We start from the raw sequence: 22924 nt of genomic DNA, 5'->3' as shown, positions 1-22924 counted from the left end.
CCCTTCAGTGGCGGATCCAGGACTTTTTTAGAAGGAGACGCAAAATAGGTTGATTTGCGCAAAGACGCAAATTAGGGGGAGGGGGGGTGCAAAATAGGTTGATCCAATAAACTGGCGTTAGGAGCAAGTTTAATTAACGCAAACTTGCGTAAATTACACTACTTCAGACTATGTTAGGGGGGCGCCCACTCGCCCCTCCCCTGGATCTGCCACAGTTACTCTTTACCCTCCTTCACGGATTGGGGATGGGGTATGGATTCACACATGAGGAGGGACACTGGTAGCCACGACAATACATGTTTAGAGGTAGCTATAGAGAATAAGATAAGTAAAACTTACACTACTTCAGACTATGTTAGAGGGCGCCCCCTCGCCCCTCCCCTGGATCTGCCACTGCTACTCTTTACCCTGCTTCACGGATTGGGGATGGGGAATGGATTCACACATGAGGAGGGACACTGGTAGCCACTAAAATACATGTTTAGAGGTAGCTATAGAGAATAAGATGCCAGTAAAACGGAATAAACAGGTATTTAGAACAGCATCCTCTATAGAACATGATATCAATGTTTTTTAACCTTCAGCACTGCATTTTTTTGTTAAGCAGACACTTAAATTTATTACAGAAAAATTTTATAAGACAGAAGTTTTTAAGAAAATAATGGTTTTGGAAATTAAGCTATTTATGTGGGTAAATTAATAAAATTCAATTGGTTTTCTTTGGTTTCCCATGGACCATAAATTAAAAAGTAGCCTCTGCATTTCTTATAGAAAACAGGCAGAGTCATCTTAATAAATAAATAAAATAAAAATACCATCAGGAGACATCTGTTCCTTAAGTTCTCATTTTAGAGGGCATTTTCAAAAAGAAGGAAGTAACGTTAGAACATTATTTATACTTCGTAACACTACTCTGTCTGCAAATGTTCTATATATAAGAATTTTCACAGGATTTGTTATTTGTTCACAGGAGAATTTTCTTTGGTTTTACATTATATCCAATTACATCTACCTATATGTTTTGTTATTGTCCCGTAGTAACTCTTAGATTTGAAAACACGTTATACAACGAGTGCCTGAAGTTATCCAACCAAGCAAGTATATCTCACTATACAGTCGCAAGGCTTCCCATCTTCATAAAAGACTATACACTTTTTTTTTGCCTTTTGTTCGGCAGATTCTGCTGCTAGTATTAAAATGATTTTATCATTATGCTGTTGAGCAAAATTACGGCTTTCAAAGATTTTGTTTCTCGCATAGCTTAGTAAAATAAGAAATAGTAAGTAGTAACCGAGACTGTTTAATGGAGGATAAAAACTTATCTGAAGTTTACAAAATTCGTAATAATCGTAAAAAAAAATCCTTTTTTTCTAGCCAACTAAATAGTATAGAAGAGAAACAAAACTAAACTGTCTTAGCTCCAGAAATCAACGGGGAGTAAATGCCCTAGTTAGACCTTTAGTGAGTTTAGCTTGATACGACCTATGCTTAATCCATAAATTCCTGCTATCCCAATATTCACTGTAACGGTTTAAAAGATCTCAAACAAACACAGCCGAAAATAAAGGCTAGTAACCTACTTGCGCCTTCTGGACTCCAGTCCGGATTCTACCTCTGTGGAGGCTAGAGAAAGGGCTAATTTTTCTAATCCAACATCTAAAAGAGCAGGTTACTGGATATCAAGAGAAATTGGTGGAAAGCGAGTGCCTATTTTCCCCATGGAACGTTTTTGGAGTCCAGATCCCTTCCAATCTCTGCGGGGAGTTGGGTGGATCCCTTAGCTCTTGTCATCAGAAAATCTACCAGAAATGGCTGTTGGATCTCAAATAGAAAGTAATAAGTGTTCTATGTCCATTTTATGAGGGGCCATACCTAGTCTGACCTCTGGGGAAAAGAATAAAGGTGACCCAAAATTTTGATCCTCCTGACATGTTCCAGAAGGCGTCGTCAGATCTTAGTCAAGTTTAGCGGAAATTAAGAGCTATCATTCTAATTGTCCCTGTTTGGAGTACGTAACCCAATCCTATCTCTGTGGGGGAAAGGGGCAAGGGAAGGATGTGCATAAATTCTAGTTATCATAATATCCACAAGAGAGGGTTGTAGGATTTAGACCCAAATTTGGTAGAAAGCAAGAGTAACGTGTCTTATCTGCTTTTTGAGGGTTATCACCCAACCTGCCCCTTGGGGGAGGGGGAAGGGGCCCTCCATTCTAACCATCATATCTACCAGAACGGAAGGTTCAACATAAATCGGACTTGGTGGGAATTAAGAGTTAATGTCCTGTTTGTACTTTGTCTTGTGCATGACCTCATCCAACTTCTGTAGGGGGAAAGGGTCCTTGAATTCTTGTCCTAAGGCATCGACCAGAAGAGATTGTTGCATCTCAACTAAACTTGATGAGAGATAACAACTAATGTTCTAGTAATACTTTTCGTGGGTCCAGGCTAGATCTGACCTACGTGGGCTAAAAGGGCTAGATTCAAGTCATTAAGGAATTTATCAAAAGCGGCGGTCATATTTCAACCAAACTTTTTCAGAACTAATATTTAATCCCTATTTTTTAGATTCCAAGGTCGAATAGACCTATCTAAGATAAGAGGAAAGGGGATCTATAAGTTATTGTAATGAGCACATCTGCCTAAAGGCTCATTAAGCTATTGCTGATACCAGAAAATGCTGTTTAAGTTATCAAACCGGTCTTATAAGTCCCTCCTATCCCCACTCTCCTAAAAAAGGGTGCTAAAAACCATGGCTGTTAAGGATGCTCGATACCATAAATGTCATTTTGCGAGTCTCAGCACCAGCTGACAGTCTCAAAGACAAAGAGCCCATTAGCGTTTTTCCAAGCCCTAAAGGTAGCTTTGGAGGCAATTTTGGTAAAACTTGTTAGGGGATCTTACTTGTGTCAACGGTTCGAAAGCTAACGAGAGTCCAGTTTAAACCAAAAAATCCCTATAATCACTTACTAATTTATAAGCAAAACGCTGCCTATTCAATATACAGGGTTTGTCCAGAAAGTAAATGGACTGAGTCGATTTAAAGACATTTATTGAGTCAATCGTTACAATTCTTTGAAAACTTTCAAAATAGGCTCCTTTTACGTCAATGCAGCGCTGCCAGTGCGATTTCCAAGCATCGAAGACGTCGAGGTATACATTCTCCGGAATAGCCTTGAGAGCCGCGGTGCATGCTGCATGGATCCCCTCTGTCGCCTTAAAATACTTGCCTTTCAACGGCCTTTTCAGGCGAGGAAACAAAACCAGTCCGGGGGGGGGCGATAGATGGGCTGTAGGGCGGCTGCGGAAGAATTGGGATGCCAGCCTTGGTCAGGTAGCTGTTCAAGGGAAAGGCGGGGTGAGCCGGGATGTTGTCACGGTGCAACTTCCAGTCGGGTGCGATGTCTTGTCGGACCCGATTAACCCTTTGTTTGAGTCTCTTGAGCACTTCCACATAAAACTTAGCGTTGGCGGTTTGTACAGGAGGAAAAAACGCATGGTGGACGATGCCTTTGATCAAAAAAGACAACGAGCATCGTTTTCACTTTGGATTTGCTCATTCTTGCCTTTTTTTGGGCGTGGAGACACCGATGTGTGCCACTCGGAAGATTGCCTCTTTGTCTTGGGATTATGCTCAAAGATCCAGCACTCGTGACCTGTGATTACGTTATTCAGGAATTGGCGGTCTCTTTCACGCATGTTCAAATTTTCTTGGCACACTTCCACTCGCCGCGATTTCTGGTCTTCAGTGAGCACTTTTGGGACCATCTTCGCACACACCTTGCGCATGTTCAAATGTACCGTTACTATGTCATGAAAGACAGATTTTAGTAAATTTAACATTTGGGCAATTAAAAGAATACTTAGGCGACGGTGTGGGTTCAAAACTTTGAGCACATGAATCATATTGTCAGTTTTTGTCGAAGTCGAAGGTCTTCCAGAACGTTCTGCATCGGCGACCTCTTCCCGGCCCTCCAAAAAGGCCTGGTGCCACCGAAACGTTCCACTTCTTGCAAGGCAACATCTGGGTAAGCCTGCTTGATCATATCAAACGTCTCTGTTGCAGATTTACCGAGTTTCACACATAATTTAATCCCGTACCTCTGGTCTAACGAACGCTGCATTTTCGGCTTGCATCACTCACAGAAAACACGTCACACAATAATGCCTGTCATGACTCTCCAGGTGCTCGGAGACAACTGTCCAGCAGCTCGGTTGTTAGCAAGGAAAGCCCTCTACCGAATCCAGTCGGAACGCGCACACTCCGAAGTACAGTCGTGGTGAAAGAAAATTAGTCCTATTACTTTCCGGACAAACCCTGTACATACAGCATACATAATATGCATCATGTGCCAACAAAGATTTTAATCGAGGTAGAGTGCAACAGGAAAGTTTTAAAGCTGTCAAGTTATTCAATGATACCTCTTTGGAGCTGATTTTTGATGTTTTCCGAGCAGGTATACTAGAATATTTTTAGACACTGCCCTTTCTTGGCACACAGAACACTACAGAACACAAGTTAGAGAAAACCAGAGAATCTATAGTTTCAGAGATATCTCGTCAATTTTCTGTAGCTTGGCGCGAGAGTGCAATCTGGTCTTAAAGACTCTGCTGAGACTATAATTGATGAGTTGTACAATTCTGTGTCACAGGAGTTCAAGCCCATCCTAGGCAGTAATGAACGAGAGCTGAAAGCATGTGGAATGCTAACCCTTAATCTGGAGAATCGAATTGAAAAAATCGAAGCCTAAGATTGACGATATGGATCAAGAAAATATCTTGGACAGTCTTGTTTTCAACGGTTATTTTCCGGTTTAGGAAACAGGTTTTTCAATGGTCTGAAATAAAAGCTAGGAGTTGACCTTAAAACGACTTTGCTCAATGTCCTATCCACACAGATGGGTGTTACTGGTATGTCTTCTGGCAAATTATCGAATATTTTCTGGTTTAGAATGATTGGGCCTCATACTACTAGTGACAAAGTTTTCCCAGTACTAGTGCGATTTGCTAGCAAAGAAGTCGCTTTAAAAGTTTTTTCACAGAAGTCTAAACTAGCTGGTTCGGGCATCTTTGTGTCGGAATCCCTTACAAAGCGACGTCGTGATTTGCTAAATGCCACAAGGGATCAGTTCAGTGTCAAACATGTATGGACTGACCGCGGCAACATACTAGTGAACCGTCTGCGCGGAAAATAAGATCCGTTGGTGAATGCATTTGAAATAGTATTCGTGTCGTTTTTCGTCGTTTTTTTTTTCTTTATCTTGTATTGCTTCTTTTTTTTCTTACTACTTTTTCGCTATTTTTGTTATTTTCATAATTATTCTCAAAAATTTGTTGATTGTCAGTCTTGCATTTTTTTTTCCTTACTTTTGTTTCTTTTCATTTAGAGATATTTGTTTGGTCCGTGTATTTTTCGCTATTTTTGTAATTTTCATTATTATTCTCAAAAATTGTTGATTGTCAGTCTTGCATTTTTTTTTCTTACTTTTGTTTCTTTTCATTTAGAGATATTTGTTTGGTCCGTGTATTTTTCGCTATTTTTGTTATTTTCATTATTATTCTCAAAAATTGTGTATTCTCAGTCTTGCATTTGTTTTTCTTCCTTTTTTTTTTCTTTTCATTTAGAGATTTGTTTAGTTAGTGTATCTATCTACTCTTACTGCGTCTATACTTGATTATTTAATGAGCCGACCTTTTCGTCTAGAAGAGGTTTTGTCGGCATACAGGTCTTGAACCGTGTATGAACCAAGTTAGACTTCAACAGTTAAGAAATAGTGCTTATGTTCAAAATTCGCAGTTAAACCCCAGGGAAGCTGCCTGGAATTCCCACCTTACTACTTATTATGAGGATGTGCTGCAATTTCTCTCTGAATCTGAAAAAAAAAGTAAAAAAAAAAAACTGTTCCCCTGGACCAGACTCAGGTTTATTCGGAAAAATCATGAAAGATTTTTAGAGCAGTACGACTTTTACGTTAGTGTTTCCACAGCAGAAATAAAAACACTAACAATCACTTGGTTACCAAAGGCAACGACACCTTCAAAGGGAAGCTATACCCTACTTAAGCTGTTGGTACCCTATAGTTTGAGCTTTTTCTTGCTGTTTTTTCAACCAATTTTTTTTTCCTGAAAAATTAGTTTTATTGGTATATGTTTACGTTTTTTGAGTTGGGAACATTCTCTCTCGTTGTATTCTTGTCCAGATTATAGTTTAGAGACAAAGGACCGAACATTCAAAACAAAGGACAAACTGAAAAGGGAAAAAACTGAACAAAGGACAAAACTGAACAAAGGACAAACAGACAAAGGACAGAGACAAAAGGACACAGACAAAAGGACTGAAGGACTGAACAGGGGAATTGCGTGTTTGATTTCAAAGTCTTTGCTATACCATGTAAGAAATGATATTGATTTTTGGATAGAGGGTAAGTTTGAAAGTCTTAGTCTGGAATAAGATTTAGGAAGTAGAAAACTTTTCATTAGTGTTGTGTATAGGCCAACGAGTGCTAGCTGGGAAAAATTTGAGCGTGAGTTTGATCAACTTGCACGTGCGGCGTCTCGGACAGAATTAGATTTTATTTGTGTGGGTGATTTCAACTTTGATCTGCTTTTATTGAATGGAGTGAATCTTGATTATTCTAATTTGATGGCTGCTCACGATCCTTGCTGCTCACGATGGCTGCTCATTTTCCCCCTTGTGAATATTCCAACACGTGTTACGAGTCATTAGCCACTCTCACAGACAATATTTTTGTTGGTTCGAAGTATATGGACCGTAGTTATGCTTATGTGGCTCTATAGCCTTGTTCGGACCATTTCCCAGTTGTCGCAAACAGTTGAAAACAATAAAATCTGATTCAACAGAGACAGATGGCATTAATCTTAAAAATTAATCTTTTCAATCAGTGTGTGTTATTTAGTACCATGCCTCGTCCACATAATCAATCCTTCCCTCCAAACCGGCGTATTCCCTGATGCACTTGGAAGTTTTTTTTTTAACTTTTAAAAAAGCTTATTATTCTACTTAATCAGCCCTTGTGTTTCAGGAGTCATTCTTAAATAATTGGAGAGAAGAGTCAAACTTTAGCGTAAAGAGCAATGTATTGAGGAGGAAGCAAACCTCTCATTTAAGTTATAATTTCTGTTCGTTTTCAGTTGTAATGCTGCTCCTTACTTTCAGTTGAAAAAACTTGTTTATTTTATTTAATACGTTCTAAGATCACACTGGCTATATATATGGCTTTTGCTAAAAAAACGAGAGAATATAAAAAAAAGGAAAAAATATGTAACTAAGATACAGGCTATTTAAATAGAAATACTGGAGATATCCAATAAACCGAATTACAACTAATGTTCTTTCTCGTTTTAATATTAATAAAAATCAGGAGTTAATCGCTAGGGTTCTTGCCCGATCTAATTTGTGAATAGTCTTTCATTTATTCTGGCTTCTTTTTAATTTTTTTCAGTGTTACATATGCTTTTTTTATTTCCATTTCAAAAGGTTAGTTTTTATAGTGCCGAGGGCAGCTTGGCGGAGGTCTTTGCTGAAATAGTTGCTTTTGTCATTTCGCTTCGTTTTTTTTTGTTTTCTATTATGTTTCAATTATGTTCTATTATATTTTCTATTATGTTTTCTCTTATATTTTCTATTATATTCTATTTTCTGTTACGTTTTTTACTTTTTGTATTTTCTCGTTTTTGTCAAACGCCAAATTTAAACCCCTAACCACACTTCATTCGGAGGAGTACATTTGAACACAGCTTATAATGTGGGGTCTAAGGGCTGTGGGGTCTAACAACTGGGGTCTAACTTTTACTGGGTAAATGGTAAGCTGTACCAAGATGCATTAGCAATTAAATTAAATGCTTACCTTTTACTGAAGATGGCATGATTAGAGCTTCCTTCTTCTACTCCAGTTTGGCCTTGAGGCAATGGCTGAGGACCACCTGTCATCAAAACTAAAAAATATTTCTTCGCTTTTGTACTATTGGGAAAATCAACAACTAAACCACCAGTAAAACCACTTTTCATTGCCTGAGTAGTGATCAGCTCAATTTGTTTTGGGTTTTCTGGGTAAAATTGTAAGGCGGCTCTAGCTCCTCTGTTCTGAAAATAATATAATTATTTTTATAGCTAGAACTACTGATATAGTTTGACACTTGCTCCAAAAAAATCACTGGGCCATTGTGGTCACGACCATCGGGCCATAAAGCAGCTCTTGCCTCTATTCTGAAAATAGGAATGATTATTTTTGTAGCTATATAAAACGACATGATTTGATATTTAATGTGAAAAAAAAAACAGGTCTTCGTGGTCATGGCCACCAAGCGATAAAGCGGCTCTTGCCTCTATTCTGAAAATAGGAATGATTATTTTTGTAGCTATATAAAACGACATGATTTAATATTTAATGTGAAAAAAAACAGGTCTTCGTAGTCATGGCCACCAAGCCATAAAGCGGCTCATGCTCCCTTGGCCCGAAATGAATAATTATTTTCATAGCCAGAAATACTTATACGATTTGATACTGAATATGAAAAAATAATCGAGTCATCGGTGTCGCGGCCACCGAGTCACAAAGCGCCTCTTGCTCCTCTGTTTTGAAAATAAGAATAATTATATTTATTTAGAACTACTGATATGATTTGACATTTGCTAGAAATAAGCCACTAGGCCATCATTGCCACGGCCACAAGGCCATAAAGTGGCTCTTGCTTCTCTATTCTGAAAATAAGGATAATTTTTACAGGTAGATATACTAGTATTATTTGATATTTAATGCAAAAACAACCACCAGATCAACCTGACCATCGCCACCAGCCCATAAAGCGACTCTTGCTCCTCTGTTTCGAAACTAAAATAGCTATTATTATTATTATTTCATTACCCATTATTAAACATACAAAATGATGTAAATGGAGTAAAAGAAAAAAAAGTAACATCAAATACGTAACAACAAAATATCCGAAGAAAACTCAACTACAGAAAAACAAGATTAAGAACATTCCTACAACAAACAAAAAAGACAAATTTAAGTTATTGCGACATATAATGAAGAGAGGCTTGGTTCAAACGCCTTTGCAAATCGAGCACGGCGATTCAGTACAGCTACTTCAGAGATATATTCGAATTCCTCATCCAAACTGGAAGACGAAGCAGATACTTGCCATATCTGTAGAAAATAGACCGAATACTGCGGCGATCAGACGAGGTAAATATTTTCCAAAACGGAGATAGGGCTAGTACATGTGGCAAAACAAAAGCGTTATACACCCTTGCAAGCAGAAAACGGTTAAAGTAGCACTTCATTGAAACGAGAATTCCATAAGCTCTGCGTGTCTTTACAGCGAACAACGAAACAAGGCAATCGCGGGTTTCTTTAAGATCGCTACAAATTGGAAGGCCGAGGTACATAATCTTAGACGAAGACGGCTATTAAATACGAGAACTTCACTCTTCTGGGGATTGAAAGAAAGACCTATGTTACCATACTCCTCACTCAAAACACGGAAATTCTCTTCGATGCCTATAAGTGTTCTACTCGCGTTCAAAATGTCGTCGGCATAATCGATCAGCGAAATATTGAGACCTCTAAAAATACATGTAGACTGAACCGCTTCTTGCGATGAAATAATACTATTATTGAATAGCGGTGGTGAAGTAAGTGCTCCTTGGCGTATTCCCTTCTCTACGGGTATAAGGCTAGAAGATAGGGTTAAAGCATTAACACACGGTACATTTACACGCGCTTTTAAATTACTATACATATTCCTCAATGCGCGTATAATAGACTTATCCACGCCACGCTATACGTATATACTGACATGGGTTTCATTGCAACTGACCTTCGTGTAAAGCAACTCCGTGCAACTGCATCCATATAACTGAATGCTCATACAAATGAACCCCGTGCAATTGAACCCTTATGCAACTCAACCCCAATTATTAGATAATATAGCTATATAGCTAAAATACTAAAATAAAATAGCTAATATAGCTATATAGCTATATTAAATAATATAGCTATATAGCTAAAATACAATTCTGTAAATGCAAAACTTCCTCCTCCCACCTCTTTCTAAAAAACAAAAATTTATCCTTCTGACCTATATATTTAAAAATTAGTAGAGCTTTTCATGCCCAGGGCCCAAACTCATCTGAATCTCATGGGTGCAGCTGCGCCAGTTGCACCTCATGGTAGATGCACCCTAGGACAGAGAAAACCACGGCCCATTGCAGCCAAAACCTTAAAAACACGTGAAAAACATTGGTTCGTCATAAAAATTTGACGCTTATGCTGATTCAAGAATGATAGCTATTACTTAGATTCAAATTAATAGTTAAAGTTTATTGTGGAAACAGACTTAAAAGAACTTTTAAAAACAGCTGGAAACGCTGATAAGTCTCCCTTTTTCTGTTTTATTTCTCCAGTATTAATAGGGCACTAGAACATCGTAGAGAGCTGTCATTTCAAAGCTAATACACACATTTACGAATTTTTTAAGAACAACACCATCATGACAACACCATCACGAAATGCTTTGTGGCACCAAAACGCGATTTAACTCTCATTTCTGGAGTACAAGGGCATGAAACCATAAAAGGTCTATAACTGAAATCTTCCTTACCAAAAAATGCTGTTTAAAATCCCCTTCTTGAATACTCCACTTCCTAGTCACATTTGCAAGTGGAAAATAAAAAAACTTTCGAAAAAACTACCAAGGAAAAAAATTATTCAAGTAGAAAAAACAAATATATATTCAAATATACAAATAGAAAACTGATTCGCTTATGATAGATACTATTTATCTTTATATCAGCCCTAAAATTAATTAGGAAACTGATTCTTGGGAATTCCGAAAAAGCGCTTGGTACCCGGACGTGTCTTCTTTTCTTTTTTTTACCCGCTAGCACTAGCAGTCGCTGGAACATCGTAGGGGCTCTGAAGTGGATAACCAACCAAGGTTCTCATAATTAGTGTTTTATTTCCTCCACGCCATAAAGGCGTGCATTAACAGGCCACTGGTTTTGATGTTGCAAAACATACTTCACCCAAAGTTCCAAATAAGTATGACAATTGATTCACTAAACCTGTTTCTAAGTATAATAATCGCTACCGTCGCAATCTTTTTTTAGAACCTTTTTTTGCAGAAATTTTTGACTGTAAAACTCTGGTTCTTCCCATTACCTTCCAATTTTTCTGCAAATTTTCTTGTACATCACGTTTAAATTTATGCCCGACCAGAGCTTTGGGTTGAGCTGAATCAAACAGGACTTGATTTAAAGGGGGGTTAGGTTATATGAGGGTTCAGTTGAACGAGAATTCGGTTAAATAGAGTTCAGTTAAACAAGGGTATAGTTGAACGGGGGTTCAGTTGCACGAGGGTTCAATTAAGTGGGGTTGAGTTGCATGGGTTCAGTTACACGAGGTTTAAGTTACACGCTCACCACTGATTTTAAATACAAAAAAAAACGGTGAATCATCGTTTCTAAGAAAGGTAATAGCTAGAAAGGCGGAAAAGGTAAGAAAGGCCAATAGCTTTTATATGAGGAGTTTTTAGCCTTATTTGGTTTTATAATCATTAAGCTTATCTTCATTTTTGAAACAGTCAACATTTTACATTTTTTTTTTGTGGTAGATATTTTATGTGTTAGTCCGTGTAGTTTTTCCATAGCACTAAAAAATAAGCTAAACTAGTCAAGCTAGAAACAGTGAAAATCGGTGCGGGATAGATATTTTACACTGACTGGCTCAATTTGATTTGTGTTCTCTGGATAAAATTGTGAAGCGACCCTTGCCCCTTTGTCCCGAATACAAGGATAATTATTTTTATACCTAGATATATATATATATATATATATATATATATAAAATATATATATATATATATATATATATATATATATATATATATATATATATATATATATATATATATATATATATATATATATATATATATATATATATATATATATATATATATATATATATATATATATATATATATATATATATATATATATATATATATATATATATATATATATATATATATATATATATATATATATATATATATATATATTGGAATTAAAAAAAGACGTGCAAAGATATCGCAATAATTTTAGTTTTAAGTGAAAGCCTGTACCTTAATCTACTTTTCTACATAATTTCCGTGAATATTGAGGCACTTATCATAACGTGGCACCAGCTTTTGAATACCTTCCTCATAAAATTCTCCCGCCTGACTTGTTAACCACTGTATCACAATTGTTTTGACTTCGTTATCGTCTTGAAGACGCTGAGCACCCAGGTGTCTCTTCAAGTGCAGTAACAAATGGTAGTCGCTGGGCGCAAGATCAGGGCTGTATGGAGGATGATCTAGAGTTTCCCATTTAAAAGATTTGATGAGATCTTTGGTCTGATTAGCCAAATGTGGACGGGCATTGTCATGCAGCAAAATGAAACCCTTACTCAACTTGCCATGTCTTTTGTTCTGGATTGCACGACGCATATTGTTCAATGTCTCACAATAAGACGCTGCATTGATTGTCTCATTACGAGGCAGAAACTCCCCTAGCAATACTCCTTTTTTGCCCCAAAAACTGTGCACATGATTTTCCGGGCAGAAATTGTTTGCTTAAACCTCACTTTTTTGGGTGATGATAAATTTCGCCATTCCATGGATTGTTGTTTTGATTCTGGTGTGACGTAGGCCACCGATGTTTCGTCACCAGTAACAATTTGAGTCTAAAAAATCTTCACCTTCATTGAGTACCGCTCAAGGAAAGTCAATGCGCTGCCTAAACGTTGGGTTTTGTGCAAATCTGTCAACATTTTTGGAGCCCAACGTGACTACAATTTCCGGTAATTCAACAGTCACAATACAACACAAAACACTACGAGAATATTGAAGAAACCAGTCGCACATTGATGAAATTGGAAAGCGTCTGTTTTTTCTCACCTTTTCTTCCACTTCCTGCACCAAATCTTCATTAAAGACCGAAGGATGCCCACTCCGATCTTCATCATGCACATTTGTGCGGCCATCTTTAAATGCTCTCACTCATTTCCATACCATTCCATCACTCATAATGATTTGTCCGTAAACTTCACAGATCTCACGATGAATATCGATCGTTTTTACACCTTTAGCGCTAAGAAATCGTATAACAGCCCGTACTTCACAATCGGAAGGACTCACGATTGTCGGAGGCATCTTAAACACTCAGTAAACAAAGTATACAATGAAGAATCAGACTGTAATGACGTCAGTGCGTAGGAAAGAGATGTAGGTAACCAGCGCGCATGCGCAGAACGCCGACCGTAGCGCTGCGGCGGCGGAATCGCAAAACGGTACTTACTTTAAAAACATGCCTCGTACTACTACTACTCAACTACTATGTAAGTAGTAATGGAAATGTTGGAATAAGAAACAAGTATAAAATACGATTAAGTATCAAAGAAAATCTTAATCTAAATTACAGTCAAATCAAATTGGAAGCAAAGACCTCACCAGAGATGCATACAGAGTTGAAAAGAATTTAAGCAGCCTTTTCGCAGGTGAATGTGAAGTTTTGTCTGCATTACATAGCCACTGAATTGCAGAAACGCTTATCGCTCCGTCAAAGCTGCCAGGTCGAAATGGTACCCCTTGGCCAATATCGTTCAGAACCAGATCACCTTCAACTTCTTTTTCGATGGCGACATCTGTATTAATATAAATTATGTAACAATCAACGACCAGTTAATTATCAAATCTATTTATTCCCACGTTATATAAATTATTTTACACGCATTTACAGGCGTAGTCTGACAGAAAACATTAACTAAAGAAACAAGGAATAGCATAAATCACATTAAATTACACAGGAAAATGTTTCACAACAAAATCTGCTGTTAGAAGACAAAGTAAAATTATAATAGAATGAAGGAACATGTCCGTTTAGGGTGTGTGGTTCTATCATTGATAAACAGGAAGGAGGAATTAAAATTTAGTACCTATGAAACGTGCAAAATTAAACAAGATGACAAGTGGCTTTGAACAGAAACATTCCTGGGTGTTACTGAATTATATATAAGTTTGAATAAATCCGAGCAGCTAAAGTAAAAGGATAAAGAGGCGATACGAAGTAACAAAAATACTGACGGAGTGGAAAGTTCCGCTCAAGGTAGCAGCATTAGCAAGAATAGTGGGTGCAGTGAAGATGTAAAAAGTATAACAGCCAAGGCACGTTTTTTCGCAGTAGCAAAGGTTTGCAAGAATAGGAATGAAAGTCTCGAACTAAGATTAGATACAACAAACCATGTGCCCTTCGAAAGGGCGAGGAAATAATTCAGACGTTTTAGAATGGAATTATCTAAGGACAGTTTAGAGTACTCGTTTGAACGACTGTATATCAAAGAATAGTCTGTACAAAAATAGCGGTTCACTCTCATTTTCTAGGGCTATAATGAAAGAAAAGTTGAAATGGTTAGGTAACATTTCACGGATAAGGGATGATAGGTTCATAAAAACTCTGCGCTTCGGAAATCACGAGAAAGAGGCCTGGGGGACGGGCCAGGTATAGATGACAAAGATCAGACCGACTAGCTGTTCTATCTTTTGCACTTAAATAGTTTAGTTTTAATTTTTATTTCGCTTAATACTTTTTCTATCATCATTTCATAAAAGTGTGTAAAAAAGAGTGCAAAGAGCAAATAATGGCCAAAAAGAGTGCAAATCCGGTCCGTGGTGTGAAAGAGTGCAATAAAAAGAAAAGAGTGCATTTCACACGAAAAGTGTGCAAGTTGGCAAACCTGTTTACGGCAGAATGTGTTCAAATGGATTCGGGACACTTTATAAGGAAAGATTTGAAAGAAAAAGGAAACGCATAGGAGGGAGTAAAGGATTTGACTTTGAACATATTGATGTGGAAGTGGAGATGATGTGTCTATAATCATTGAAAGGTAACAACGGCTGGGACATGTTTTACATATGAAGGCTGAAAGATTGCCAAAGATTATCCATCTAGGAGCTAAACAAAAAGAGGCCGTCCATCTAGGGCCGAACAAAAAGCAGATTGTTACCAAATGGGGTGGGAATAGGTCATAAGGAAGAATTTCGTAGAAATTAGAACTTCTTGGGAGGGGGTCAATAGAGAAGCTTTAATAAAAAAAAAGAGGGAGGTGGAGAAGGAGCTTCCACAGCTGTGTTTGCCTCTGGCGACTTGGTGCTGCAGTGAGTAGTTAGTAGTATTAGTATTTGGCATTATTAATCAATCACTAAGAAAATGATCACAAACCCACAAAATAAGCAAAACTTTGTATGCAGCCTAAGGCTATATCTGGACATTAGAGGGGGGAGGCTGGGATGCAATTGGAATGGTAAACTAGCATTATTATATTTGGAAAGAACATTATATAGAAGATCAAACAATGTTTCTGTTTATCTGGTTTCATATTAGGTTACAGGGAAATTTATACATAAAACTTAAACATTTATACATAATTTGTAGCCTAAATAGTCCAAGGCTTTGAGAACGAATTAATGGTACAATTCTAGTTTCAAGACTATTCATTATCTGGGGAAGTAGGCTAGTAAAGATATATGAGTTCAGGAAAAAAAATTATACACTCGAATTCTTTTTAGATATCTCCTGCTTCCTTCCCCTCAAAACAACACCAAGCATTTATAGCCTCAGACAAGCCTTGTGTTGTAAAAGTAAAGCTTTAAGAAACAAATCTACAGGACAGATAGTAATTTTTTTGAAGAGGTGATTAATATGCTACCTAAAGGGCAAATTTACAATTTAATTCCCATTCAGTACTCTTTCTAAATATAATAATTTATATTGCTGCAAACAAGTCCAAGCCCCCACCCCTCAGATCAATTCAAGAGGAGGGGGTTGAGGGGAATTTGCCAATCCCCCTTCCCCAGAACTTGAAACATACCTATTTTTGGGTGTTTTAATTGAAAATTAAAACAGAATGGAGGAGGACTGTCAAGCTCTTTGGGAAGGGAAGGTACACAACATAAGAATGTACTCATGAAGTAGTTTGAAGAATGTAATGTTCAAAACTCTGATATTTAGCAAATTGCATGATGCCTAGGGTGTTTTCAATCCTTAATTAGTGTCATCAAAATCGGTTTAGGTCAATTACCCTCCCCCTCTACATTTTAAAAACATATTTTGCCCTCTTCCCCAATGGCAGTTCTGGCCTATCTTGCACCCAGGGCAAAATCTTGATTTTTGCCCTCCCCCCAACCCTGTTTCCCTAAAGTTTCCAGACCAAATTTTAACAAAATTCTCATTGATTAAAAAATATTCATTTATTTACAAAATTTGGATACAAAATAAAAAAAAACATTGAAATTAGTTATATTCGGTCGTCTTACTTTTATTTTCAAAGAATGGTGATGAAGATATGGGAAAATTAAAATTTCGGATTCAATTTGCTTATACTTACTGCCAACCGCGCTCTCAACTTTATTTTCATATAACTAAAATTTTAAAAATTTTAAACACGTACCCGAGGCAAAATCTTGATTTTGCCTCGGGTACCAAATTTTAACAAAATTCTTGTTTATTAAAAATTTTCATTTATTTACAAAATTTGAATACGAAGTATCACAAAAAAAACATTGAAATTAGTTAAATTCGGCCGTCTTACTTTTATTTCCAAGGAATGGTGTTGAAGGTAAATGCCCCTATAAGACTTCAGTTTGCCCTCCGCAGATTATCCCTCTAGCTGGTACAATTTCCTTATACTTATGGCCAACTGCACCCTCTACTTTATTTTAATAAAAATAATATTTTAAACATTACAAAATGATTATAACCATTCGATAATTTATTTGAAATTTCTAATTTTAACACATATCTTAAACATATATAATTTTCTGTATTTCAATTCTTTTATTGTTATGGTGGTCACTGCTGAAGATGATTGCGGAGCAAACAATCTAAATGTATGAAATATTTTAGGCTTTTATGTTCAAATGCATTAAAAACCAATTCCAGTATACATTCTATTATAAATGTTAAGTCCAGTTGATCTACTAATAAGTCCAAAACCCTCAAAGCTGTAAAACAAAGACACAAAATTGTATTGCCAAAGCTTAAAATATTTTAGGCTTTTATGTTTGAATGCATTAAAAACCAATTCCAGTATACATTCTATAATATATGTAAGTCCAGTTGATCTGCTAATAAGTCCAAAACCCTAAAGGCTGTAAAACAAAGACACAAAATTGTATTACCAAAGCCGAAAATATTTTAGGTTTCTATGTTCAAATCACAGTTTATATAATTATCCAGTATGATCTTTCCCTATCTCACCCATTATAAAAACTCGGACCAAGGTGCGAGTGCTCCAGAGAACGTTTTTGCAGATAGAAACATAGGCGGCATCAGATCTTTTCACGGGTAGACAAGTCAGACTGTGATCTAATCGGAAACAAGTGGAAAACCCGCTATTACAAACAATGCACTTTGTTGGAAACAATCGGAAACAGACTAACCCGCTAATGCAGAAAGAAGTGGGAGGAGCTTTTTGTTCACACCGAGAACGAAGACCAGAAATGATCTGCGATAAGCTTACTGGATAATTATATGAACTGTGGTTCAAATGCATTAGAAACCAATTCCAGTATACATTTTATTATAAATGTTAATTCCAGTTGATCAGAGGCAACGCTGCGCTGCCTATAGTAAAGGCCATACGGCTCCAATATTTTATTATTTATTTATTATTATTTTTCCCAGAGGCACTTCATATGGAAGGGGTCGTCGTATAAGCTTCAAAGGGGGCTCATTCGATTGGACATTGGGAGTTTTAGTGCCACTTTTAATAGTCGAAAAGGATTGGTGGGCCCCGAGCCCCCCCCCCCCCCCACGCCCATCATTTCACCGCCCAAATCCACTCAAAAGTTTGAGAGATCGAATGTGTTCAGAACAGTTTATTTCCACATAGAAGATATATTTTTGAGGAGGATACTCCGCCAAAACCCTCGGGGCACGGGGGATAAGTTATGCCCTGGGGGCATAGAAGTTTTTAATAGAAGGCGATGTCGTAGAAACTTCAAAACAGGCTCACTCGATTGGAAATTAAAAGGTTAGTGCTCTTTTTAATAGTCGAAAGTGATTGGATTGTCACTAGCCGCCCCCCCCCCCCACCACGCCCATCATTTCTCCAAACACATCCAATCAAAATCTTGAGATAGCCATTTTGTTCAGCATAGTTGATTTTTCGACAGAAAATATATTTTTGAGGAGGACACTCCCCCAAAACCATCGGGCAAGGGTTTTGAGTTATGCCCTGGGGGCAGATTAGGTTTTTATAGAAGTCATTTCCTTAGAAACTTCAAAACAGGCTCATTGGATTGGAAATGAAAGGGCTAGTGCCCTTTTTAATAGTCGAAAGTGATTGGAGGGCAACTAGCCCCCCCCCCCCCACGCCCATTAGTACCCAAAACAAATCCCAGAAAAATTTTGATATAGTAATTTTGTTCAGGATAGTGGTTGTCCAGATGGTTGTTTTATTTTCGAAGTGGATGCTACTGCACAACCATGAGGACAAAGGTTATAATCTATACCCTGGGAGCATATAAGATTTTATAGATAGCCTTGTCACAATAACATCAAAGAATGCTCAGTCCATTGAAAATGAGAAGGGATAGTGCCCTTTTTAATAGTCGAAAGTGATTGAAGTGTAACTAGCCCCCTTCCCCCCACCCCACGCGCATCATTTCCCCAAACACATCCAATCAAAATTTTCAAATAACCATTTTGTTCAGCGTAGTTGATTTCCAGATAGAAAATATATTTTTGAGGAGGACACTCCCCCATAACCCTCAGGGCAAGGGTTTTAAGTTATGCCCTGGGGGCATATAAAGTTTTTATAGAAGGCGTTGTCGTAGAAACTTCAAAACAGGCTCATTCGATTGGAAATTAAAGGGCTAGTGCCCTTTTTAAAAGTTGAAAGTGATCGGAGGATAACTAGCCCCCCGCACGCCCATCATTCCCCCAAACACATCCAATCAAAATTTTGAGATAGCCATTTTGTTCAGCGTAGTTGATTTTCAGATAGAAAATATGTTTTTGAGGAGGACAATCCCCCACAACCCTCAGGGCAAAGGTTTCAAATTATGCCCTGGGGGCATATAAGGTTTTTATAGACGGCGTTGTCATAGAAACTTCAAAAAAGGCTCATTCGATGGGAAATTCAAAGGGATAGTTCCCTTTTTAATAGTCAAAAGTGATTGGAGGGCAACTAGCCCCCCCCCCCGAAGCCCCTCATTCCCCCAAACACATCCAATCAAAATTTTGAGGTAGCCATTTTTGTTCAGCGTAGTTGATTTCCAGATTGAAAATACATTTTTGAGGAGGACACTCCCCCACAACCCTCAGGGCAAGGGTTTCAAGTTATGCCCTGGGTGTATATAAGGTTTTTATAGAAGGTGTTGTCGTAGAAACTTCAAAATAGGCTTATTCGATTGGAAATTAAAGGGCTAGTGCCCTTTTATAAGTCGAAAGTGACTGGAGGGCAACTAGCCCCCCCCCACACCCATCATTTCCCCAAACACATCTAATCAAACTTTTGAGATAGCCATTTTGTTCAGTGTAGTTGATTTCCAGATATAAAATGTGTTTTTGAGGAGGACACTCCACCACAACCCTCAGGGCAAGAGTTTTAAGTTATGCCCTGGGGGCATATAAGGTTTTTATAGGCGTTGTCGTAGAAACTTCAAAACAGGCACATTCAATTGGAAATTCAAAGGGCTAGTGCCCTTTTTGATATTCGAAAGGGTTTGGTGGGCAACCTGCCCCCCCACGCCCATCATTCCGCCAAACACATCCAATCAAAATTTTGAGATAGCCATGTTGTTCAGCTTATTTGATTTCCACATAGAAAACATGTTTTTCAGGAGGACAATCCCTCACAACCCTCAGGGCAAGGGTTGTAAGTTATGCCCTGGGGGCATATAAGGTTTTTATAGAAGGCGGTGTCGTAGAAACTTCAAAAAAGGCTCATTGGATTGGAAATTCTGAGGGCTAGTGCCCTTTGTAATACTCGAAAGTGATTTGAGGGCAACTAACCCCCCTCTCACGCCCACCTTTTCCCCAAACACATCCAATCAAAATTTTAAGACAGCCATTTTATTAAACATAGTTTTAAGTTCTGGAAATTAGGTCTTTGAGGATTACAACTCCCCCAAAGCCCTTAGGGCAAGGGTTGTAATTTAAGGATTCTCCGAATCCTTCATATTATTAGGTTTTTATGTCCAAATGCATTAAAAACCAATTTCAGTATAAATTATATTATAAATATTCCAGTTGATCTACAAATAAGTCCAAAGCCTTCAAAGCTGTAAAACAAAGACACAAAAGTGCATTACCTAGCATAGCTGAGGATATATCAACTCCGACCCAATAATGACCTTGTTCAGTAAGTGCTTCACCGCTGAGTCCTGACCCGCAACCAATGTCAAGTATATAACTAGGACAATCTTCAGGTAAAGCTAGTAATTCTATTGCCCTTTCCGCCATTGTTTGTTGAATTTCCATAATTCTTGAGCTGAAATTAAGACAGATATTTTATAAAATAAAAAAAATATTCAACAAAGTACCTTAAAAATATGAAGCTCAAAAAATTTTGTGGTCCCAGGGGATTTTTGCTTCAGTAGTATAGGAGAAGCATGACTATATCTATTTTTATTCCTTCCTGAAGAGTAACTAGAGAAAATTTTGAGGGGAAAGCCCTCCCACCCTACCTATTTGCATACATGGGGATTGTGCGCCTATGTGTACATAGTATCTAAGATGATTTAACTTATCAAAAACAAACAAAACAAAATCCAATGACAATTTAATTTCGTCCACAGGTGATAATATAACCTACTACCTTTAAAAAAATTACTTATAGGTTCTTAATCAGAGTTTCTGGAGTGTTCCTTCTTTTTCCAAGTAGCTCACACTCACTACCTAAGATACGCCCAATTAACGAATGCATAAATAATTAAAGTTTCTCTTAATTGCTTGTGAAAAAGGAGGATTTTGTTAATTGATCTCCAGAAAGCGTACGACCTAATTGACCACAATATCCTCCTAAATAAACTGCTGACGGAGTTTCAAGTGAGTCCTTTTCTAGTTCAAATTGTTGCCTCCTTTTTAACCAATCGTTTTCAAGTGCTTAAATATAAAAATGTTTATTCCGATCCCCTTCCTATCTTTTGTGGGGTGCCCCAGGGAACTCTGATGGGTCCCATTTTATTTCTTATAATGGTTAATAGCCTCGTGACTCACCACACAGGGTGATGGAAGTATGTGGACGACCTGTCTGCACTTGAGGTTTGTCGACGAAATATTAAAAGCCCAATTATGACACTACTTGACGATGTCACCCAGGAGGCTTCTTTGTCGAAGATGAACGTTAATTCTAATAAATCGTCAGTTATGACGTCAGTTTATTTTTTAAAATCCCCCCTTCTTTCACAAACCCCATTCCTTCCAAAATCTCTGTCACATGCATTAAACTACTTGGGGTGACAATTACTGCTGACTTGAAGTGGGATGCCCATGTTCAAAATAACCTCAAACAGGCTTCTCCTTCGGTTTCCCTTCTAAAACTTTTTATAAAAATTTTCTTGCCCCCCTAAGGATCTTCTCCAACTTTATTGTTCTTTTATTCGGCCAATACTCGAGTTTGCTTGTCCGGTGTGGCATTTTGTCTTTCTTCAGAGCATATTTATCAGATTTAAAATGTCCCAAAACGAGTACTTAGAATCATAAATGGTAAAGGGAAGGTTCCATATCATTATTTTCTAGGTAAGTTAAAGCTCACCACGTTGGCCGAGAGAAGGAACCTCCTATGCCTTCGTTTCGGTACCAAGACCTGCACTTCGATTACGTTCCATCATCCCCGAACCTTACCTTCCCGCCCGCAACAGACCGTCCCTTATAAAATCCCAAAAAGTCCTGTATTTCCTGCAACCTTTAGTTCCTAGCCTAGATTTTCTTTATATACTCTTTTGTATCTTTGTAAAAAATGACAAAAAAACAAAATTCCAACCCCACCCCCATTAAATTCAAAAAATTCTTCTTTTTTTGTACCTAAACTAGATAAATCTAAAAAAAGCCTTGCCGTATACTCTTTTCTGAATTGGGTGCCATTGCATACTATGAAATATTATCCCCTCCCCTCTCCATTTTCACTCATCTGAAGGCCATTCTGCACTCCTCATTGAAGGCCATATTTACTGTTTCGTGGCATAATTTTCTGGACGAAAATGGCACTTTTGTGTGCTAAAAGAACCTTATCAACCTGTCTAAATGAGCCCTCATCTGATATTCTGTAATCACTGGTTTTATATAAGCATTCCTGAGAAAAAAAATAAATTAATTAATCATGTATCTGTGACTTATTCTCATGAAAAACACATAATTGAAAGGAGAAAAGAAAAGGAGAAAAAGAAAAAGGAGACAAGAATTAAAAAAAAAATGGTTGAAGAGCCTTTTCTGTATTTCCTGCAACCTTTAGTTCCTAGCCTAGATTTTCTTTATACGAGATTTTCTCGTATACTCTTTTGTATCTTTGTAAAAAATGACAAAAAAACAAAAATTGTTGTATTTTTATTGTATTCTTGAAGAAATATAGAACAAGAGGTAACCTAGATTTGCCTCTTTCAGGATTCACCAGAACCTTCACCAAATCGTAACTTTCTTAGTTTACCCCTTACTAGCTCAGGTCTTCAAAATCAGCAAGCTGGAGCACTGGATCAGATCGGTCAAGAGAGCGTGAATATAATATGATCGGTATATGTAGCACCAAATCGATACGCACCCATTTCGAGGAATAGCGGATGAGAAAGAAGGCTACACAGATAAGGTGGGGTAAACAGAATCGCCCTTACAAAGAACATCGGCAGAAAAACACAACGTTGGG

At 37.6% G+C, this 22924-nt stretch overlaps 1 protein-coding gene across 1 annotated transcript in view; it reads right to left on the bottom strand.

Annotated features, from left to right (window-relative positions):
* Window positions 1–22924, bottom strand: part of LOC148943088 (18S rRNA (guanine-N(7))-methyltransferase) — a 51171-nt gene that overhangs the window by 5738 nt on the left and 22509 nt on the right. Inside the window, exons 3-5 of the mRNA XM_089102555.1 lie at window positions 20379–20557; window positions 13515–13708; window positions 7865–8100 (exon numbers count right to left, since the gene is read on the bottom strand). Coding sequence (XP_088958681.1) covers window positions 7865–8100; window positions 13515–13708; window positions 20379–20557 — 609 coding nt within the window. The remainder of the gene's footprint in view (window positions 1–7864; window positions 8101–13514; window positions 13709–20378; window positions 20558–22924) is intronic.

This window comes from Artemia sp. Qi Xiang Cuo, chromosome 16, assembly GCF_049724085.1.
Source record: "Artemia sp. Qi Xiang Cuo chromosome 16, ASM4972408v1, whole genome shotgun sequence".
NCBI classification, from domain to species: domain Eukaryota; kingdom Metazoa; phylum Arthropoda; class Branchiopoda; order Anostraca; family Artemiidae; genus Artemia; species Artemia sp. Qi Xiang Cuo.
This window is presented reverse-complemented; position numbering and strand designations above follow the sequence as displayed.